The 24969-nt window shown below is 30.6% G+C and overlaps 1 protein-coding gene across 1 annotated transcript; it reads right to left on the minus strand.

Annotated features, from left to right (window-relative positions):
• Positions 1-1037: 1037 nt before the first annotated feature.
• LOC131620702 (WAT1-related protein At5g64700-like) lies at positions 1038-21699 on the minus strand. The gene is made up of 7 exons (XM_058891851.1): positions 21400-21699; positions 18788-18850; positions 7191-7307; positions 6863-7100; positions 1880-2038; positions 1591-1742; positions 1038-1335 (listed from the first exon to the last, which is right to left on the minus strand). The coding sequence occupies exons 1-7, from the start codon at positions 21618-21620 to the stop codon at positions 1143-1145; spliced, it is 1143 nt and encodes a 380-aa protein (XP_058747834.1). The 5' UTR covers positions 21621-21699; the 3' UTR covers positions 1038-1142.
• Between the last annotated feature and the right edge of the window lie 3270 nt (positions 21700-24969).

Below are 24969 nucleotides of genomic sequence, written 5' to 3' on the forward strand. Positions count from 1 at the left end.
AGATAATAGACTCTAATTATCTATTGATATACCACTTATCTTTACATCTAATATATAATAATATAACTATAACAAAGATAATCTTTCAAAAGAAACTGGGGGCATGTGTCGTCATACAGCCACACGTAGCTCCGTCCCTGGTCTTAAACATATGCAACGACTCTATATCAAATTGATTAAGCTAATTTTGTCAAAAAAAAAAATTGATTAAGCTAATTAATTAAATAGTTAATGCAACCCATGAATATTTTTCTTTTTGGATGATTCTAACTATAATATAAAGGCCCTCAATTGAAATTACGCCACTTTTCAATGATTTTCTATTTCTTTGGAATTTATTCTTTTTCTCTCCCAAGTTCTCTTTTTCACTATTGATTACCTAAGTGCTATTGAGCGAAGCTCCATCTATGAGGAAAATATTTTTATAAGTGGTTGTGTTGATCGTTTATAGTCTTAAGGGTGTGATACCTTTAAGAGATTGAGTATTGGTTCTTGAGATTAATCATAAATCATTGTTATTGTTATTTGTTTATTAAGTTTTTTCGAAGAAAAAAACTTTGCTTTAGTTAAAGAGATCAGCCATAAATCTCTGATTGTCTCGATAAAATAAGTTGAGGTAAAAGCCGTCTTTAGGTTGGGGATAAGCTTGTTCAAAATCTCAAGATCAGATTGTATTAATGTTCGTTGACATAACCTTTCAAAACTCAAAAATCTATGGTAAAAAATCTCAAGAAGACCTCTTTAGAATATGATTAGGCCAACGTTCGGTCAAATTTGGATAAATTTGTAGTGTGCAACTTTTCTATCTTTATCTTATTTAAACGATCATATGACTCATTCGAATGGCCTTTGACTTTCCAAAGTAGCACGCCCATTGTCATCGCACTTATCCTCCCTTCTTTTTCATGAATTATCTGTTCTTAGAGGGCCAATAAACTTATACCACTACAAATAAAAAGGGCATACATTTTTGTGGTCTTTGCAGTTTGTAGCTTGGCTAGTGGGAAGGGACGATAAATTTTGAATATTAAGGTCAATCTTGGATTTGTATAACTTGTTAAACTATCTTTGATAAACACATCTTCACAATAGGGTAATAGAACATAATTTTCACTTACACTTTTCACATAGACAAAAAAAAATCATGGTATACTCTCATCAGGTGAAGAACTTGATGCTATAATTGTTGTTGATTTAGGCACAATGGGATCACCAGCCATGCTTATTGATAATTCAGAAGCTGCTACATTTGTTTGAGATAGACGTGGCATCTCATTTCTTTTGCCCCATAAAAAGTAATATAATCCTATAATGATCAAAACCATGCCCAAAAACCTGCAAAATATTTTTTAAATTAGCCATTCTTATATCATTAATTAACAAATAAAACCAATTTAATATTCACTCTACCTTTATAATTATTAACACACCTTGTTAAGTTAGTTTGTAAGTTAAATAATTATAAAATAATTTTTTAAAATTAGAATATTAAATATTCAATTTAATATTCAACATGTAATTGTTTAAAAATTAGAATAAACTTAGAAATTCAACTAATTGTTAAACTGTGAGGATGAAAAGAATTCATACGTTCCAACTCTTAGTGGCTCGCCAAGTACAATAGCCTCTGATATTGCAACAAAAACTAGAGCAAGTGGATTGAACATTGGAGGATAAGTAGGTCCCTTGATTGGAATTGTCCATGATAGTAAACAAAATGTAGCAGCAGTAGCAAATGCTCCCTACATAATAAAATCTAACTCATTAGTGTTTAAGATTCTCATAGAGAGAATATTATCAAAACAAATCAAAGAAAATAGTTTTACTCGCTTAATGTATAATTGAAGATAAACATTATAGAATAATAAAATAATCTTACCGAGTAGAGTATAGTAATAAGTTGTAGATTCCACTCTAACCTCCAAGATTCTTTACTAGAATTTAAGAATGTACCGATTACTGCTGACTGAATTGCGGCCATAAGACATGATAGCATTGTTCCCCAGTACCTCAATGGAAATACTTTAACCAACTTAACCTATTTATATTTTAAACCATATTAGTTATTTGTTTCACAATAAATATTTAAAGTGTCTCTAGAATTTTGATAAATTTATTAAAATAGAAATATTTTTAACTATGAGAACTAATTACTTAAGTAATATAGAACACCATAAAATGTTAAAATTTATAGGGTATTTATAGTTCCAAATCATATTCAATAGGAGAATTATTAGCTTATATTATTCATCTATTAGCATAGTGACACTTGTACAACTAGGTTTAGTCTTATTATTCACTTATAGATATAATAAGTTTTATATCCACTAGTTTATGAGCTTCAAATAATCGTATATAGACATTCTTGTAATAGCTTTATTCTATCAATGAGAATCAATTTATTCTCTTCTTTAACTCTTAGCAAGTTTCATCTTTTTTGTTACAATTCTGTTATATTTCTGTTGCAAATACCTTCACCAAGATGAAGTATCTTCCTGAGTTTACCACCATTAACATGGTATTAGAGCTTTTGTTCTTTTCCGATTACACATTTTTTTGCTGCGATTTCTTTCGCATTGCATTTGTTTCTTTCCTTTCTCTTTGATTTCTTTTCATTGAAATCATCTTCTTCTTTTTCTTGATTATGTAATCGGTTACCTTTATACTCTTATTTTTTCACATCAATGGTGTACCAGAGTTTCACTGATTTTTCTACAAATTCAACTTACCCATATTATCTACATCCTAATGAGAATCCAGCCATTATACTCGTCTCCCCATTGCTTGATGATAACAGCTATCATACTTGGGCAAGATCGATGTACATTGCTCTAATTTCCAAGAACAAAGAAAAATTCATCGATGGAACCCTCACAAAGCCTCCTGTAATGGATCCTCTCTATGCTCCATGGATTCGTTGCAACACCATGGTCTTAGCTTTGATTCATCGATATATTTCAGAGTCAATTTCCAAATCGGTGCTTTGGATTGATAGTGTAGCTAGTGTATGGAAGAATTTGAGGACTCAATTTTCTCACAATGATATTTTCCGCATTTCAGATATTCAAGAAGATCTCTATAAGTTTTGTCAATGAACTCTCAATGTTTCTAACTATTTTACTCAATTGAAAGTAATGCAGGATGAGTTAGAAAATTATCGCCTTGTTCCTGCTTGTTCATGTGTTATTCCTTGCTCTTGTGGTGTGATTGCATCTTTCCAACGGTATCGTGAGCAGGATTATGTCATTCGATTTCTCAAGGGATTGAATAAAAAGTTTACACATTCCAAGTCTGAGATTATGATGATGAACCGATTACCAAATGTTGATAAAGCCTTCTCTCTTGTTATTCAACAAGAAAGGGAATGAATAGTTATATTTCTATTATTGCTCCAAATGCTCCTACTGGTGAAGAAGCTGTTGTTTTTCATATTCAAAATGAATCAGAAAATTCAAATGCCAAATTTAGGAATAATGGTTTTAATGGGAAACTAATTCAATACATCTCTAAAATTCCTAAGGTTAGATAATGGTACTGAATTTATTGCTCTTTCTCAATTTCTTTTGTCAAAAAGTGTCATTCATCAAATATCATGTGTTGAAACACCCCTACAAAATGGGGGAGGTGGAAAGGAAACACCAATACATCTTGAATGTGGCTAGAACTTTATTTTTTTCATTCTCAAGTCCCTCTTAATTTGTAGAATTTATGTGTCCAACATGCCATTCACATAATCAATAGGTTACCTACTCCTCAAGTCAAAATACCCATAAGAACTTTTATATCTTCAATCACCCTCATTAATTCTTTAGAAATTTTTGGCTGCTTAAGTTTTGCCCCCACTATTCAGGCACATAGGACAAAATTTTACCCTAGAGATAGAAAGTTTGTGTTCCTTGGTTTTAAAGATGAAACCAAATGTTATATACTTTTTGACCTGCAAAATCACAATATTTTTGTTTCTAGGAATGTTGTATTTTATAAAACCACTTCCCTTTGAAACCTAACTCATTGTAATATAAAATCACTCCTAAACACACTCATCTCCCTATTCTAGATGACAATAGTGAACAAAAACCCCCAGCCTACATCTAGAACCATTTCATGTTCTACTGATAACAACATTTACCTAAATTCAACCGTATCCCTTGATTCTAGCTCTCAAGGACAACCTGATAGTACTTCTAATACTAGTCCTATCAGTGATAGCTCTATTCACTCACATCTCTCTCCTAATCTCAACTTTTCATAACCTTGTGACATTCTTAACCCTACTGCAGCCATAAACCCATAAATTAAATTTAGTACAAATCCTGCTACAACCACAAATGCACAAAGCATACCTAATCCTATTGATGGCAACAATATTTCACTTTCTCCTTTATCCACAAGACATCCACATAATCCTACCTCAATTTCCAATGCTAACAATGACCCCCTCAACACCCTCTTTCCTAATAATACCTCTCCTGTCTTGGAGAATGAACCCTCGACCTTACCTTTAAGACACTTTAGTCGTGCCTTTAACCCTCCTAGTTATCTTGCAGATTATATCTACTATAATACTTGCAATAAGTCTTATTTTAAGCATCATTCATCACATGTTGCATATCCTTTGTCATTTGTCATTTCATATGATAAATGTTCTCCATCATACAAGCATTTTTGTTATTCTTTTTCTTCCATATATTCCCGAAAACCATATGACCAAGCCATTAAAAATGAGTGTTGGAAGCATGTCATGATGTTGAGCTACATGCTCTTGAAAAGACCCAAACTTGTGGTTGATTTACCAGCTAGGAAGTCTCCTATTAGGTGTAGATGGGTCTATAAGGTTAAATACAAGGCAGATGGTTCCAATGAAAGGTACAAAGCAAGGCTAGTAGCAAAGGGGTACACTTACATGGAAGGAATTGACTACTTTTACACTTTCTCTCATGTGGCTAAGCTTACTGCAGTTAGAGTTTTATTGTCTCTTGCAGCTACTAAAGGATGGTATCTTGAGCAATTAAATGTCAATAATGTTTTCTTCATGGTGACTTACATGGAGAAATGTACATGACCCTTCCACCCGGACTGTTTGGCTTCAATACATTAAAGGTATGCAAACTACAAAAATCCTTGTATGGATTAAAACAAGTTAGTAGACAATGGTACTCCAAGTTATCTTCTTTGTTTTTATCTATCTTGGTTACCATCAATCTCAGGTTGATCATTCCTTGTATGTTAAAGCTGATAAACATAGCTTTGCTGCCCCACTAGTCTATGTAGATGACATTGTATTGGAAGATGACTCAGTTCATGAAATTCACAATGTTAAACACCTCTTGGATAAATAATTCAAGATCAAATATCTTGTACAATTAAGGTTTTTCTTAGGTTTTTAGGTTTCTAGATCCAAAACAAGAATTTTTCTCAATCAAAGGAAATATACCGTGAAACTTTTAGAAGGTACTAGTTTCCTTGCTTCAAAGCCATCACTTGTTCCATTTGATAAAAAAAATCAAGCTTTCAATCAATAAGGGCCAACCATTGGAGGATCCATCTTCTTATAAAAGATTGCTTGAAAGGTTGATCTACTTGACTAATTCAAGGCCAGAAATTTCCTTTGTTGTTCAACACTTAAGCCAATATGCGTCTCAGCCGTTATTACCTCATTATCAAGCTGCTATTCGCATTCTCATGTACTTGAAAGTTGTATCTGCTATAGGAATTTTGTTTTTTTGCCTCTAGTTCTCTAAAACTAGTTGCCTTTGCTAACTTTGATTATGAATCACACAATAGCAAGTAACAGACTTGTGAAATAAGGAAGACTGTTACTGGCTATTGTGTGATTCTAGGTTCATCCCTTTTACACTGGAAATCAAAGAAACAACATACAGTTTCTAGGTCTTCCACTGAAGCTGAGTATAGGGCCTTAGCTTCACTCACATGTGAACTTCAATGGTTACAATATTTGTTTCATGACTTTCTTATTTCATTTCATCAGTCTGCTTCTATATATTGTCATAGAAATTTTGATATCTACTTGGCTCACAATCCTACCTTCCATGAGAGAAGCAAACATATTGAGCTTAATGGTCATGTGGTTCGTGAGAAGTTACAATCTAAGATGATTCACTTGTTACCTGTATCTACTAATGCACAACTAGCTGACATGTTCACAAATCCCTTACATTCCCCTGCTTTGAATTCCTTCTTGGTTAAGTTGGGACTTTGTAGTATACATAGTCCAACTTGAGGGAGGCTGTTAGCTTATATTATTCATCCATTAGCATAGTGACACTTGTACAACTAGGTTTAGTCTTATTATTCCCTCATAGAGTAACTTGTGTATAGATAAAGTAAGCTTTATATCCACTAGTTTATGAGCTTCAGATAATCATATATAAACATTCTTGTAATAAATTTATTCTATCAACGAGAATCAGTTTATTCTCTTCTTTAACTCTTAGAAAGTTTCATCTTTTCTGTTCCAGTTCTGTTACATTTTTTTTGCTAACACCTTCACCAAGATGAAGTATCTTCCTGAATTTTCCACCATTAACTAGAATAGGAGTATTAGTTTTCCACCATTAATTAGAATAGAGAGTATTATACATGATACTTCATATTTAAATAAAAAAACATATTAAATTAATTGAATTTTTTTAAAAATAAACACATGATACCATATGCTCTATATAGAGATTCTATAACATTAACTAACTATTTTTTTAATTGTGTCTAATCAGTAACCGCATGTAGTGTGAGTTTATTTCATCATATGATTTATAGCCATAGTAAAATACATATATTGTTTAAGCCAAATAAATGTTTAATATTTTAATAGTACAAATTAAAAATATGAGTTGAGACATACCTGCATAATAAACCAAGTTGTGTAAGAACAACATGATCCAACTAAAAAGATAGTTCCACGAAGCATGTGAGTTTTGTGTGTTGCAACCACAATCTTATCAGTATGGTGATTGTGATGTTGACCAATATAAAATTCCTTTCCTTTGTAAAGACTCGTAGCCAATGCCCCACCAACACACACAATTGTCCCGAGACACTTGGCTTTACCACTCCATGTTTCAATCCTTAGATTCTCAATTCTGCAATAATCATTTATAATTTATAGATGACATATTGTTTTAATTTTCATATAGGTAATTAAATTTATATTCATTAAATTTAGATATTACCTGACTATGATAGAGATCAAGAATGTGAAAATAGGAATTAAATTGAGGAAGTTGACAGAGTAAGTAGCAGTCGTGTCTCGAAGACCAAAGTAGAATAATCCAAGAGACATTGTCATCCTGTTATAGGTTTAATCATTTTGTTAGAAACTAATGTAAAACTCACTTTATTTTTTATTTTTATGATAAGGAGATTATGAACCCTCTTTATTTATCTAATGGTGTAAATTACTCTTATAAAATCGTTGATGAAAAATATTTGAATTTAATCCTTATTAATTCTGAAAATAAAATATGAATTGATACTGACTTGAATGATTTACCTATTGTTATGATAAAGAAAAAAAGTTCTTGTGCTTATACACATATTCCTCCTCTAAACATATTTCTCTGTAATACCAAACTTTTATTGGAGTTATTGATTCTTTGATAATTACGTTATAATTTCAAGATGTATTAAATAAAATTTTGTCAAAGCTATCAATGAGGAAATGAAAAAACTTGATTAAAAGAAGACTTGGGAGATTGTTGAAAGGAAAGAAATGCAAGAAATCAGTTGGATGTAAGGGAATCTATATAATAAGACGCATTTCAAATGACACTCTTGATTTTTACAAGGTCAAACTAATGGGAAAAGGATATACTCAAACATAATACATTGATAATGAAAATATGTTTTCTCAAGATGGGAAGATAAATGTTAATGATGCGTTCTTGCATGAAAACTTATCAGATGAGATGTATACATAGAATCCCCAAATATGTGGTCTCAAATCCAAAAAAGGATTATTGAATGAGGGATGTCTTATATATGGACTAAATTAAACCTCTCAAACGTGGTCTAGAAGATTTAAAAATTAATGGCATTTGTAGGCTATAAACAAACCCAAAGAGATGATGATATGTTCTTCAATCATTCAAAAGGAAGAAAACTAACTATATTTCTTCTTTTCGATGATGATATTATTATTAAAAACAATTATTTAATAGAGAGACAATTTCTTGAGAAGAAATTATCATTAGGGTTTGAGATAAAGGACTTCATAAAACTCAAGTATTTTTGGAATTAAGGAAGCATAATCAAAGCATTGCATTTTTATCTATTATAAAAAATATGTACTTGATAGTTTGTGGTAAACATGCAACCCTGGATGAAATCTTACAAGTGTTAAAGTTTAACAAACCCAAAAGATGATTTATCAAGAGAAAAATGTTAGAACTAACAATGTACACCATCAAAGATTAGTGATAATTTTGTTTTACTTGGCCAATATTAAACAAATTTTGGCTTATGAGATAGTTGTGATGAGTTAATCCATGCATGCCCTGAGGGAAAGACATTTACAAATTATATATCAAGTGATACAATATATCATAGACACTTCATGAATAAGACTCTTGTTCAAAATATGTGGGAGTCTAACTATGGAGTCATACACTGATGTTAATTATGGAGATTCAGTCAGCAATTGAAGATCTAATTATGGCTATTGTACTTTCTTGTTTGAGAACCATTTTGCTTGGAGAAGCAAAAGGAAAAGTTTAATGCCTTAATCAAGCGCAAAAGTGGAATTTCAAACTATGACACAATGAATTTGTAAACTACTATGAATGAAATAAGTGTTAGAATATTTGAAGATACGCTATGAAAGCCCTATGCAAGTTTTTTTAACAACAAATTAGACATGAAAAAGAAAATTATGATTGACCAACATTTTATTAAAGATATTTTGAATAATGGATTGAAAACTACAACCTGCATTCTAATTTGGATATGAGTTGTAATATTTTTTAACAAAATATTTATCAACTTAATGATTCAATCAACTTACTTACAAGATTTTAAAGATTAATATTTATCCACCAATTTGCAATGGGGTGTTGTAAATAATGCACCATAATTAATAATAATCGTAATCACTTTTGTATTTGTATAAGTGCAAAGGCCCCCATAGGAGGGGACGCCAGAGCTCTCTCAAGATAGTCGATGTAGCATGTCTCCCTTGTAAGAGACTCTTTAGCCGCCCATTTATTGGGATGGGCGTCCATTTCTTGATTATGTCACCATTTTCTAGATTACTCACTCATTCATGAGAACTTAGGAAGGGACATGGCATGGTCCACAACGGTACGGGAGAGGGAGTCAAAAGGGGAATATCATGTTCTCCTAAATAAGGAGTAACTATCCTCTTTTCCATGCTTCTGAAAGTGGGAAGTGTAGAATCTGCCTTCTTGATTCAAAGATCTAGGTCAACGAGGACTTTATAAATACTTCAACCATGAGGTTGAGAGGGAGATTCAATTCATTATGCAAAAAATCCATACAAAGATCTTCTAACCATCACTATATGAGATTGCTCTAACACCATAATAACCCTAAAAACTTGTGATAGCCCTACACCACGAAGGCGATGTCACTTCTAATAGCACTACACCATAACAACGTGACTAGAAGAGCGAGTGCAATGAGGTATTCTCAAACTTAAAGGCATTCCTAGTGTCACCTCCCATCTTGACACACCCAATAGAAGGTTCTCCCTTTTACCTTTATGTGTTAGTTACTGACCAGGTGATGATTTTGGTGATTGTCCAAGAGACATGTAGAGTTGAGCGACTTGTCTATTTTGTGAGCAAGGTGTTTAAGGGCACTAAGGCCCGATATGAGAAGATTGAAAGACTTGCACTGGAAATCGTGATAATTAAAAGAAAAAGCAGACCCTACTTTTAGGGACATCAAGTAATGGTAAAAATAAACTACCCTCATTCGGTTGGTCTTAAAGAAGCCATATCTAGCATGAAGGATGGTATGTTGGTTAATTAAACTATTTGACTATGATATCCAATATATACCATGAGGAAGTATCAAATTACCACCACTAGTTAATTTTTCAAGTAGTATTTTGCTCTAGTATGCGAGGAGGCTCCCCTCATGTGGACACTATCTGTAAATGGCTCCTTTAACTTAAAAGCAAGTGGCGTCGAGATAATGTTGGAAGGAATGAACAACCTGCTAATACAATAATCATTAAAGTTTAAATTCAGGGCTAGCAATAATCAAGCTGAGTATAAAGCCCTAATCGACAGCATGGTCCTCACCCTTGAGATGGGTGCTTCGAATTTGAAGGCCAAGAGCGACTCCCAATTGGTGGAAAATTAATTCGTTATGGAATATTAGGTGAAAGGGCCCCGGCTCATCAAATATCTAAAAAGTTATGTGATTTATCATAAAGTTTAAAATATTTTGAAATAACGTATGTGCCCAAGGAACAGGATTTCAGGGTTGACCTTCTCTCCAAACTCGGTAGCACAACAAGAGTGGGACATAATCACATAGTAATTCAAGAGTCTCTCGTCTCCCCATTATTAAAGAGGATGAAACCAATACTGTTAAAGTCTACCACACCACCAACTATGTGACACCCATATAAATTATCTAAATTCAAAGGAACTACCACTAGAAAAATTAAAGGTGAAGAAAATTTGTAAACATGCAGCAAAGTACACCATGCTAAGATGTCAGGGAAGCTTTACAAAATGGGAACAAATTCCCCCATTCTAAGATGTCTAAGAGACCATAAAGTCGCCCTAGTACTTACGAAGGTGCACCAATGTTGCTTGTGGCAGTCACATTGATGCACAAGCCATGTCCCATAAACTGCTAAGGGCGACATATTATTGACTCACTCTAATGAAGGACAGCGTGGCATTTATCAAGAAATACAACTAATTCCATAAGCACGCAAATTTGCATCATGCATCGACTAAACTCCTAAATTTTGTCACACCACCTTAGCTAATATACCAATGGGGCGTCTAAACTTTAGGCCCTTTTACAGTGCCGCCTGGCCAATTAATGTTTTTGATCGTTAGAGTAGACCATTTCACAAAGTGGATATAAGCTAAAGTTGTTTCTAAGATCACATTTGAAAGAGTCTCTTGTTTCTATTTCCAGCGACTCATTTGGATTTTAGGTTTGCAAGGGGTTATCATTTCAGACAATGATACTAAATTCTCCAGCTCTACCATGATTAATTTGTGTTGTGACCTGGGAGTACAGAGTTAGCAAACAAGGTGATATTAGGGGTAGTAAAGAAAAATTTAGATGAAGCCAAAGGACTCTGGGTAGAATAGCTTCATGAAGTGTTATTATCATATCACACACAAAAACTCCATTCACAATGGTATATGACGTAGATGTCGTGTAGCATGTTGAAATTAACCTGCCCACTTGTTGCCACTCTCTATTTAAAGTGGAAGAGACCAAGGTATGGCTAATATGCATAGATGACCTATATGACTATATGAGAGATGTTGCACACATCATTGAATTTTCTGCCAAATAAAAGGCGGCTAGTAGATACAACTCGAAGGTGGTTCCGAGGGAAATGCAGAAAGGCGTCCAAGTACTTAAACATGTTGTTGTGCTCACGTAACAAGGGAAACTATAGCCCAACTTGGAAGCTCCATATACATATGCCATAAACTACCTCACAAAGCCTACAAGCTCGAAGAGGTGAATGAACGACTCATCCTAAGGTCATGGAACTCAGTTAACCTGATATATTACTATTGTTAATTATTTTTCTATGATTAATTTAAAGGTGAAAGGCGGCCGACTAACTAATGTTTAAATCTCTTTGAAAAACTTTATTGTTATCGTATTTACAACAAGTTATCCCATTCCTCAATATAAATGTTTGACTTCCACAAGATGATCATTTTTGTCCTCAAAAAATAATCTAAATGTTGGACTTCCAAGAGAAGATCCTTGCCACCCTCAAAAGGAAATCTAAATGTGGGACTTCCACAACAAGATCCTTATTTCCCTCAAAAGGAAATCAAAATGATGTAATTTCACATGAAAATCCTTGCTGCCCTAAAAAAGGAATCTAAATGTTGGACTTCCACTAGAAGATCCTCACTGCCTGCAGGGGCATTGTTAATACTAAACTTGCATGGAAAGAACCCCACAGTGTAAAACAATAACTCAACTTAAATTCTTGCATGAGGGACTAAACTTAAGGTCTCACCTAAGGTACTTAACTCAAAGATTCGCTTAAGAGACTTAACATAGAGTCTTTCTTGGCGAACTCAACTTAAAGTATTGTCTTAGGGACTCAACAAAAGGTCTCTCTTAAGGGACCCAAATTAAGGTATCGCTTGAGGAACACATCTTACACTCTCTCTTGAGATACTCAACTTAAAGTATTTACTGAGGGACTCAACTTAAAGTCTCACCTGAGGGACTTAACTTAAGTTCTCTCTAGAGGGACTCAACTTAAACTCTCACCTAAGAGACTCGACTTAAATTCTCTAATGAGGGACTCAATTTAAAGTATTTAATAAGGGAATCAACTTAAGGTTTTGCCTGAGGGAATTACCTTAAAGTCTACCTTTAGTAGCTCAACTTAAAGTCTCATCTAAAGGAGTCAACTTGAGGTCTCATCTGAGAGAATCAACTTAAAGTCTTGCCTGAAGGACTTAACTTAAGATCTCTCCTAAGGGACTCAACTTAAAATCTCAATAATGGTAATCAACTTAAGGTCTCTCTTGATGGACTGAAGTTAAAGCCTCTTCTAAGGCATTGACTTAAAATTCTCACTCGAGGGAGTGAATTTAAGATCTTTCCTAAGGGACTTAACTTAAGGTCTCGCATGAGGGACTCAACTTAAAGTCTTTCCTAGGGGACTTAACTTATGGTATCTGCGGGGAGACTTAACTTAAAGTCTTGTCTTAGGGATTCAACTTAGAGTCTTGCATGAGGGACTCAATTTAAAGTTTCACCCGAGGGGCTCAACGTAAAGTATCGTGTTAGGGATTCAACTTAAAGTCTCTCATGAGAGATTAAACCTAAAGTTTCATCTTAGAAGAACTAAATAGGCAAAATAAACTAAATCACTTCACCCTTTATAAAGACCTCGTGCTTGAGGGATTGTGTATCGGTATAAGTGCAAAGGCCCCCGTGAAAGGGCGCCAGAACTCTCTCATGATAGGTGATATAGCATTTCGCCCGTGCGAGGGACTCACTAGCCGCCCATATATTGTGTGGGTGCCAATTTATTGATTATGTCATCCATTTTCTGGATTCCTCACACGTTTGTGAGAACAATTGAAGGGACGAGCCCCTGTCTATAACGGTAAACGAGAAGGAATCAAAAGGGGAAGATCACGTTCTCTTGAATAATATGGAGTAATATTGATTTTTATGAATTAATCGATTGAGTTTTTACGCTTGAATGGACTGTGATGGGTTAAACCATTCAGTTAAATCTAATGAGAGGCCCCTACCCCTTGGTTGCCTATCAATTTAAGTATTATATCATTAGACTATTATTATATTTTGCAAAACCTATATGACTATAAGGGTAGTAATCCTCTCATGTTTATTATCTCGATGTCTGTCAAATCCAATCTTACAAAGTATGTCATTTTATGATATTCATTATCTATTTTATTATTATTATTATTATTATTGTATGTTATAAGTTCTATTTATTCAATATATTTAAATTTTTTTCAATTGGTATCATAGCTATGTTAGATGCATATTATGTTTATATTGCTAAACTAATGGAACCTTGTATTGTTATGTAATATAAGAATTGCAATTGAATCTCATATGCTTAATATTATAGCTATTGTGAAATTTTTGTCACATAAACATCAAAATTGATATAGATTTTATTCTCCCATCATATTATATAATATATATTATGATTTTTTGTCTCCTTACATTAGTAAATCAATATTAATTTATTCTAACGAATTCATTACTTATTCTAAATGATTATCTTTTATGATATTGTCTAATTGCCAAAGAATATTTTTTTATGGTTTGAACAAGGATATTTATACATATCACGATTCTACCTTTTTTCCTCCTTTGAATAAACCTAATTTTAGAAATTAGAAATTGTTTGAAGAGTACTTATATACATCGTGCAATGATCATTATAGACAAAATGTTAACAAGTTTTTTAATTAAATAATAATTAATCAATATTTGATTTTGTTATGGAACCCTAGTGTTTTGTTTACCGTGTGTTGGTTTCTTGACTTACTTGAACATTATGGAAATTAAGATGAGAATTTTTAAATGTTCTGGGCTAAAAATTTGGTGTGTTTCATTGGCTTGTCCATAAATTTTGAATCGACTCAAAAGATGAATCATTGTGATTTGTTCTATAAAATGAAAGAAGAAGAGGATATACAATCACAAAGAAAAGCTACTTCAATGTTATTTAATATGACTTGAGAAAACACATTATTATTGACCAACATTTTAATAAAAAGAAGTTGAATAGTGGATTGATTACTCTAGTCTACATTCCTTTTGGATACCATTGTAAGATTCGTTAACAAAAGATTTATCAACTTAACAGTTCAATCAACTTACTTATTACAAGCTTGTCACTTGACCTTGGATAAAGATGTTTTTTATCATTGTTCGGTCATTCTTAGATATGTAAGTCATCCGTGGGGCCATATATCATTTAGAATCAATCAATAGTGGTTGGCTCATAGAAACTTGGATAATATGGTCTATGCAAGTTGGTTCAATCCCTATGTCATTCGCTTGGAAAACTTTTTTCTCAAAGAGAAACTTAAATCTCTCAAAGGTGTTTTAAAAGGATTTTAAGAGTGTCCTCCAACATGAGGATATTTATTATATGACAACGGCCATTGCAGACCTTTGGTCCTTATTAAGGATCAAAGATTCTTAGTTGTAAAATATGTCAAAGACTATATGGCTTAAGGAATGGGATGTAAATACTGGTATTTTCCATGTATGTGTTAAATGTAGAAGTAGGATGATTGTTATGTGAGAAAATATAGTTGGTTATCGTTGGGTTGATGGAGTGGTAGAGATCCAACAAGAGGTAGTTAGTTGTTTTTCTAATATTTTTTGTGAAACTCTTGTTGATATGACTCATTTGGATGAGGTTATTTTTTGCTCGCTTTTAGTAGAGGATAGTGATGATAATAAGAGTATGGATCTGATGGTTTTAATTTCTCTTTCTTGACGAGATTCGGGCCCCTTCTTAGAGATGATTTGGGTGTTATGTTTGATCAATTCCATTTCATCTCTCTTCCTCATAGCTTCTCATCCTATTTTGTTACCATGATTCCTAAGGTCGACTCCTTTTTTCAAGTGGGCAACTTTTGACCTATATCTCTAATGAGTTCTCTTTTTAGGCTTGTTGATAAAGTTCTTCCGACCACACTAGTTAAGGTTATGGATATGCTTGGTTTCTCTAAACAATTGGTATTTCTTAAAGGGGGTTATCGATTAATGGGGTGATTGTTGTGAGTGAGTTGGTTTATTTGGATAAGAAAGCCAATAAAGTGTGTCTTATTTTTAAGGTAGGATTTGAGAAAACATACAATTCAAGTAGGTGGAGTTTTTCTATATTATATGCTTTTTTTGTTTGTTTTACGGTTAATGATAAGTGGGATTCTTGGATATAATCATGTGTTTTTTTAGGAATCTCGTTGTGTCAATGAATATATGTCTGGCCTAGGAGATTTGTATTTAAAAGGGTATGAAGAAAGGGAATCCCTTTGCTCTGTTTCTTTTTCTTCTTGTGGTCGAAGGGTTTAGTGAGTTATTTTATAGTGTTTTAGATTTGAGTCTCTTTACTGGTTCAAGGTGAGATTATTTGTTTAGGTGATTTTATATCTTTAATATGTGGATGACACACTTATCTTAGTTGGTGCCTCGTTTGATAATATTTGCTTGATTAAAGCTATTCTATAATAATTTGAGCTTGCCACGGGGCTCTTTGTGACTAACTTTTACACTTTCTCTAAAATACTTGAAAATCTTATTCCATATATAAAACGATAGCGATTTGAGAGTCTTTGACTTAGTTCTTGGGATAGAGTTTTCTTTTGGACTTCTTAAAGGATTTTATTTCTATTGATGGTGATTTATTGGTGTAAGTTCTAACATGTCTTTCTTAGAGTAGTGTGGAGCTTGTAATGTGAGTTTTACTCCAATGGTGTTTGGTTGAAGTGTAATTTTTTTTGTGATTCTTGTGGTGGAAGGGCTTAGCGAGTTATTTTGTTGTATTATGGATTTGAGTCTCTCTTTAGGCTTCAAGGTGGAATCCTTTGTTTTAGTGATTTTACATCTTTAATATGTGGATGACATGCTTATTTTGGTTTATGCCTCGTTTGATAATGTTTGCTTGACTAAAGCTATTCTCTGAGGATTTGAGCTTGCCATCAGACTCTTTGTTAACTTTGCTTAGAAATAGTATCTTGGTAAATTTGTGACTAAATCTAGTACTTTTTCTAGAAGACTTGAAAATCTTGTTTTCTATCTAAAACAATAGTGATTTAAGAGTTTTTGACTTAGTTCTTGGGGTAGAGTTTACTTTTGGTCTTCTTTAAGGATTTTTTTTTTTTTATGTTGATGATGATTTTTTTTTTTGATGGAAAGACTAATTCATTAGATAACAGAAAAGTTTGGTACATGAGAGTTTGGCTCCACATTACTAGGGTACCCAATCCAGGATCTATTTCCTTTAACATGACCCAATCCAACAAGCTGGTGGGCCTCCTGGTTACTATCTCTACTAATATAAGCTACAGTAGCAACAGAGAACTGTTTTAACAAATCCAAACAGTCCACAACAATAGGTTCAATTACAGCAACAACAAATCCAAACTGTTGATGATGATTTATTGGTGCTTAGTTCTAGTATGTCTTTCTTAGAGTGGTGTGGTGCTTGTAGTTTGAGTTTACTCCATTGGTGGTTGGTTGATATGTAATTATTTCTCTTTTGTGATTCTTGTGGTGTAAGGATTTAGTGAATTATTTTATAGTGTTATGGATTTGAGTCTCTTTTCTAGCTTTAAGGTGGGATCCTTTGCTTTGGTGAGATTTTACATCTTTAATATTAATATGTGGATGACACATTTATCTTGATTAATACTCCCTCCGTCTCATAATAAATGTCTCATTTGCATTTTTTCCTTGTCTCAAATTAATTGTCCATTTACAATTCCAATGCATCAATCATTATTATTTTTCCACTATTATACCCCTATTTATTAACTTTCACGTTATTCAACTACTATTAATAGGAGTATTCTAGTAAATGACATTAACTTTTTTACTAAAACCAACACATCCAATCATTTTCCTAAAAACCGCGCATTGCTCAAATAGGACATTTATTATGAGACGGAGGGAGTACCTTGTTTGATAATCTTTGATTAATTAAAACTATTCTATGGAGATTTGAGCTTGCCACAGACCTTCTTGATAACTTTGTTTAGAAATAATATTTTGGTAGATTTGAGAGTAACAATTATATTTTCTCTAGAAGAGTTGAAAATCTTATTCAATATCTAAGACAATAGCGGTTTAACAATTTTTAACTTAGTTCTTTTGGAGTAGAGTTTTCTTGTGGTATTTTTGAAGGATTTTGTTGCTGTTGATAGTGATTTATTGGTGCTCAGTTGTTGCATGTCTTTTTTAGAGCGGTGTGATGGTTATAATGTGAGCTTTAGTCCATTGGTAATTTGATTGTTGGTTGATGTGTAATTTTTTTTTATTGTAATTGTAATTTTTTTTTTATTGGAGGGAGTACTAGTAACATATACTAGTATATTTTTTAACTTTGCTAGCTATGGTAAGTATAAGTATCTAAAAAATACTTCGAATATATATTTCTAGAGACTAATTTCCAATAGACTAATTTAAAAGTAAGCTAATGTATAGAAGTTAATAATCTCATCTATCTATTTAATATAAATTTTAGGTTTATCACGATAAAATATAAAATATTAAAAATATAAAATATACAATATAAAAGAGAATTAGAATTAAAAAACTAGTGAAGATATAATCGATGAATATATTTTCAAGCTTAAAAATTCATGTATTATGAGATGAGTGAGTAATGACAAAAATTATAATATAAATGTGTTGTTATTTACAAATCCTATATAATAAAAAATAAATATAAATGATATAAAAATATTCAATCATATGTGAAATTGATTATAAAAATATCATCTAATAGCATTATTAAAATAAAATATGATATTATAATTAAAATTTATTGAATAATATAAAAATCATCTTAATTTTTTTCATTTTTATTTATTTTTAAAAATTAAAAAAATATCTCTTTTACTGGTTGAACAAAAACATTTAAACTCAACATCTTTAACATTATACCATTTAACGTTTATCACTAAACCAATATATTTATAAATTTTATATAATTTTTATACTTATAAATGATATAAAAAAATTATTTTTTATAAATAATTAATATTAAATATAAACACAATTTCACATTTTAAAACATATTGTTATATGTTCAAATTTACTTAAATTGGTATTTTAGAATTTATAATATATTCTAAAGATATAATTTTAATTAAACCCGTACAAGCATGTGTTATATATCTAGTATTTCTAAAGATAAACTTCCAATAGAGTAATTTAATGTTAAAACTTTAGCTATTACTATCATTTATGTATTATTGAATGCTAACGTTGATGAAAAAGTCAATCAAATTGACAAAAAAGAAATGAATTATTAAAACAACAAGAAAATAACAAGGAATATTATGCTTACCCAACCAATGCATTAATGAAAAGCCATATCCAAACCCTCCAATTGAACTTCTTCACTAGTCCTCTGCAAACACAAGTAATATCATAATCCTATTCCTAGTTACTTCCAACTATTCTTATTTAAGGTTAGAGTGGGGTTTCCTATATATTATAGGGGGACAGATTCAGACATTTTAACGAATGACATTTAAACGTTTTACTAAATATATTTAAATTAAAATATAAAAATGCATAGGCGAATAAATGATTAAAGCATTATTATTAATTAAAAAGTTATATACTCCCTCCGTCTCAAAATAAGTGTCGCATTTACTTTTTAGGTTCATTGAATATTTAATGTATCTAGTCTGTACAGAGACCAGATACATTAAATATTCAATGAATCTAAAAAGTAAATGTGACACTTATTTTGGGACGGAGGGAGTACTATTGTATTCAAATTAGAAGACACTTTAATATTTAAAGAACTATATATTTATTTCCTACTTGCAGGGACAGAGCTATTGGTATGATATTGGAGGCATGTGCCCCTACCCTACTCACTTATTTCTTTTATTAAATGTATTTATTAAATTATATTATTTTTATTAATAATTAAATATTCTTCTAATTAAATTATTTTTTTTAATAGTGGTAAAATAAATAGATTATTTTATATACTAAAATTTCCCAGACATCTTTAAATTTACCAATTATATGTTTATACATTTATAATTGTATTTTCTATTATAAACATATTCTTGGTATTTTAAAAATGTAAAATTTTTATATCATCAAAATATATATATATTTCTTCACACGATGTATTTGACCTATATATTATAGTACATATTATTTTTTAAATTTGAGTATCTCTTATAAGCAGAATAGGAGGGGATAGTTTATAAATAAACTCATATTTAAAAATAATATATTTGAATTTATGTTAAATCAACACAATTAATAATTGTGAAGAGACATTCAATTATAGAGCAATGAATTCAAACATGGGAAATGAATTTCAACCACTAACGATAAAAAAATATCTTTGATAATCATTTTATCTCACAAATTTAAATCTCAAAAATTTAATATAAGAAAAAACTAAAATAAAATGAACAAGTTATAAGGATTAATGTTTCAATAAACTAGAGAGAAATAGTTGCATCTCAATGAGTATTAATTGAAAGCAGGTACTTAATTCTCGAGGCAATATACAAGAACGGTCAATTAATTTGTTTGCAGTGTTAATTAATTCAATTATATCTGTGGGGCTAACTCACCGCATAGATATATGTCTCTTATATATTAAGGTGAACTCATTCACTTCTATTGACTAGATTCAGAATTTTAAAGTTTTCCTTAACTTATAGCTGATAGAATATTTTGTCTTGTTCTTCAATCTTATATATATAATTTAATTGAAATGCCAAGAATGAGTTTAATGGTTATAGAATTGTAAAATAGTTTATACTCTGGTCTAATAGAAATAATTACATTCTGTACGTTTTGATAGAATATATAAGATCAGTTTATTTTATTTTCCTTTTAAAATAATTTTTATAGTGTAAGAAAATTTTGTGTAAAAAAATTTATAAATAATTTTTTTTATAAAAACTTCAAATAAAAATTTGATTTGAATAATAATTCTTAAAATATTATTTTAGATATTTTATCATTTTAGTAAAACTTTTTTGAATAACAAAATTTCAAAAAATCACTTAATTTTGAAGCTATTTCAAATAATTTTTCATAAAAATTAATTTTGAATACAACTTTTTTTAAAAAATTACGATTTTGACTATATTTAGATCTTTAATAATGTATATTTATATTATAAGATTTCAAAATTAGTTTTTCAATTTCGAAAAAACAAATATAAAATAATTTGAAATATTTTAAAAAACGATTTTATAAAATCTATTTAAAAAATACAAAGAAAAAAAAATCATTTTTTAAAGCTGAAACAAACTGACCCATAATTAAAATAATTAGTTAACAACGTAAAAATAATTTTATATAACTAATTAATCATAGACGTTAAATGTTATGAGAAATTTAACTTTATTTTAACCACTTATAAAATAATACAAATGGAAGATAGCGATGAATTGTCAGTGTAAATATTTTTACAATGACAAACATAGTAATTAATCTTTATATATATATATATATATATATATATATATATATATATATATATATATATATATATATATATATATATATATATATATATATATATATATATATATTAAAAATTACAAAACATCAAATATTATAGAAGAAAAAGGGATATACACTATTTTTACACTGTCAACCAATCACAACCATGTATCTAAGTAAAACATAATTTTAATTAAAAAAAAATTAATATGACATGGCAAGTGTAAGAATTTTGATTGGATGTATGTGTAAAATTTGTTTACACTGTCAATGCACTACCTTTAAACTCATATTATAGTATTAGTATACATGCTAGGTTGTTAAAGGGTCGAGAAAATTGAGATAAAAAACAAGAACAAAGAATACGAGAATAAAAGTGAGAGGATTATGAAATTCTGGAGAAAGAGTTCTACTACTAGAGAATTAAAACATGTAAATTAATAAAGATGAATATGCAAACTGAATTACCTCTCAAAATAGAGTGCAAATGGTGCAACGCAAATAGCAGCAACAATATAACGATAAGTAGTAAGTGCAAAAATATAATTTCCTTGAACCAAAATGATTCTCGACAAAAGTTGCATTCCAGTTGCAAAAACTTGCACTAAGACCATGCTCAGAAAAGCTTGAGAAGAAATGAACCACTTTTTTACAATTTCCATTCTCTCACTCTCTTTCATATTTCTCATTTGTGTTGGAAGAAAATGGAGAGTAATATCCAAACAGAGAAGGTTAGAGAAGAGAAGGTTAGAGAGTGAGAAAAACTAAATGTGTTGTGCTCAACTATATAATTAGATCCAGGTAGTAAGTTGGCTTGGTATTTGAATTGTTTTTTAGTATGAATAAGTTAAAAGTCATTAGTAGAAATAAATGCTGGAAAATAAATTGAAAAACCAATTTTGTAAAAGAAAAATTAGTCAATAAAAAAAATAAAAAAGAGTTTAATAAATATAAAATTTAATTGAAATTTCAGTTAATCATAATATTGATATAGTGAGAAATATAATTTTTATTTTAATCACTTATAAATTATAAAATAATGTTTTGACTCAAGTTTTATATATTCAAGACTGGAGAATAAATATTTCAACAACTTTTTCAAATGTATCAAAGTGTTTTAAATATTGGTCACCAGCATTTAATCCATTATCTGCATGTTTGGTTTGATTTTTGGAATGATGAAAAATAATTTTAAAGGTGTATAATTGATTCTGAGTGATTTTAAGATGTTTGATTAGCTAAAAGTAGAATTAATTCGGTCTCCAGAATTGATTTTACTTGAAATTGAAATTTGTAGATTATGTCTCCAGAATTGATTCTGAATAATTTTTGCAGTAAAATTTATTATTCAACTCACTTTTAAATAAATGTATTTAAATATAAATCAATTTTACTAAACTTAATTTTGATAAAATTAATTCTACTAAATTCAATTTTGTTAGAATTAATTAGTGCTGATCCAAACTAGAATGACTTTAAATATTACCTTATGAGCACTTATCAGTATTTTAATGTAATATGCATTATTCATATGGTTGAGTTTATATTTAGGGTATTTCGTGAAGGGAATTGTTGATTGGTGTCATTCCAATTAAGACTTAATGCCATTTAGATAAGAACAATATTTATCATTTAAAAAGTCTTCTTTCTAATCAAAAAGTTTAAACGTGAAGAGACGAAACTAAATAAAGATAATTATGTGATAGTAAAAAACAAAACAAAAAAAAATGGTTTATATTTGCTTCTTGAACCAATATTAGTTAATATAGCCAAAATGAGTAATGTCATTATTATAGAATAATAATAACAGTTAGGCTTAATAAAACTTTTCTTCTTATATTCTTCTTATGTTTTTTATATTTTGCCGATTCAAGTTAAAATATATTTTAAAACGCCAGTAGAGAATAAATTTGCATGAGATAACACTTTTCTTAAGCCTAGGACACGTTTCTTGCGTGATGCGATGGTCTTTCTAAGATTTATTATTATTAAAAGCATGTTGCTAACCAGTGCCTTTAGGGTATTCTTTAAGCATACTAAATAAGAAAAATATTCTTTATAAAAGTCAGTATTTCAATTTTCAATACATCATTAATACATTTAGTATACATATTTTAATAAAAATGTATCACTTTAATCACTTAAAAAATGTCCTAAAAGGACTAGTTAACATTTTCCTTATTAAAAACATTAATTAAAGTTCTCCTAATTTATCATTGACTTCATGATTCTTTTAACTCATTTCATTTGAGTTGGAATATTCATAGAAAAGGGACCAAATTATGTGTAGGTGAGAATCCAACACATTTATTAATTAACACATCATATGTAACCAAATCATTCTTAAATAATTGTACGAGATAATTATATTCTATACATTAATTCATCTTCTAGGGTTTACTAAGAATGAATCGGTCACCACCAGGGTTTGCTTTGGCAAATCACTCGAAGCATATAGAAGAAGAGAATTTGCAAGCGCGAAACAAAAAAAGTAAAGGAAGGTAATGTGAATAGAGGTGACAAACGGACATGTCCGTCCTGTTTGGATCCGTCTCGCAAAAACTTACAAAAAACGGGGCGGGGAGGAGCGCGTTATGTTAAGGGTGCGTGCCTAAAACCTTGTTCCACCTTGCAAAAAAATGAGGGCGGGGCAGGCCCGCGGTCATTGCACTTTTTAAACATAAAAATTGTAAATTTTCATGTTAATGTATGCGTCCGCAAAAGTTCGCAAAAAAACGGGGCATGTCTATAACCTTGACCCGCCCCGCAAAAAGTGCGGGAAAACGGACATGCCTGATGGGCCGAACCCATTTTACCACCTTAAAATTTGGACTTCTCTGCTACGTCAACCGGGCCTATCACATACGATGAGCTAGGTTATGAACATAAGAATAATCATGGTGAAGTTTTGACCACTACTACAAAAAATGATTTTAACCTCGAACGCGAAATAGATATAATATCGGTTACTCAGGCGAGGTAACGAAGGGCGACATGAAAAGTTGCCACTTATCACCTCGGTGATTTAAAAATCGAGGGAAAATGTGACACTGATCATGAGTTTGATCCCTAACAACTGCATTTTTGGGATTTTCAAAACTACGTTACTTTTTACCTCGATTTTCAACAATAACCGAGGTGTAAAGTCATGTTTACAATATTTTAATTTTAACCTTTTTTTTTAACGTTTTAATCTAAAAAGCACTAATTTTTTGACAAATTCTAAATCTTCCTCATATCATCAACAACAACACCTATAACAACAACAAAAATAAAATCAATAGAATCCTTAAACATTAAATCTCACAACAAAAACAACAACAACAAAATCTACAGAATCTTTAAATGTTAAATCTCAACAACAACAACAACAACAACAACAATAAATAAGCAAAATCAATATAATACTTAAACATTAAATCTCAACAAAAGAAGTAACATCAACAACAACAACAACAAAATCCATGAAATCTTTAAACATTAAATCTCAACAACATCAATAACAACGACAAATAAACAAAATAAATAGAATCGTTAATTACTAAATTTCTACAACAACAACAATATTAAACATTTTACTTGATACAAGTACAACTAACATTAAACAATTTTAACAAGGAATTACTAGATAAAAGATTATATTAAGAAACTAACCTTGAAATATTTTCCTGCTATTACTTTCATTATCATTATTTTCAATATGTTAAGTTTAAATTTCAGCACTTTGCATCTAAGATGGATAGTTGTGGCATTCACGTAATCACATTTCGATTGGCTAGTGAGAGTTTCACGGAGATCACCAATGTTTCATGTGGATTGATGAGCTGGCAATGTCTTGACCATTGTTACTTTATAAATGAACGACAATGATTCGTTACTTAATTTTTCATCAAATTGGTCATAAATTAAAAAAAATACGCTACTTTACCCCTTGATTTTAAGAAAATCCGAGGTAATAGGTCATAAAAAAAATTTAAAAATAAAATTAAAGTTGATATTGATCATGGGTTCGATCCCCAGAAACTGCAATTTTTGGAT

Source organism: Vicia villosa, linkage group LG7 (assembly GCF_029867415.1).
Source record: "Vicia villosa cultivar HV-30 ecotype Madison, WI linkage group LG7, Vvil1.0, whole genome shotgun sequence".
Taxonomy (NCBI): domain Eukaryota; kingdom Viridiplantae; phylum Streptophyta; class Magnoliopsida; order Fabales; family Fabaceae; genus Vicia; species Vicia villosa.

Excerpts from the sequence above, each read along its gene's own strand:
- LOC131620702 (XM_058891851.1), bottom strand. The coding sequence starts at position 21,620 with ATGAGAAATATGAAAGAGAGTGAGAGAATGGAAATTGTAAAAAAGTGG. Across the intron at positions 7,308-18,787 it reads TTCATTAATGCATTGGTTGG|GATGACAATGTCTCTTGGAT; the intron begins GTAAGCATAATA and ends AACCTATAACAG. Across the intron at positions 1,743-1,879 it reads TTATTACTATACTCTACTCG|GGAGCATTTGCTACTGCTGC; the intron begins GTAAGATTATTT and ends TTTATTATGTAG.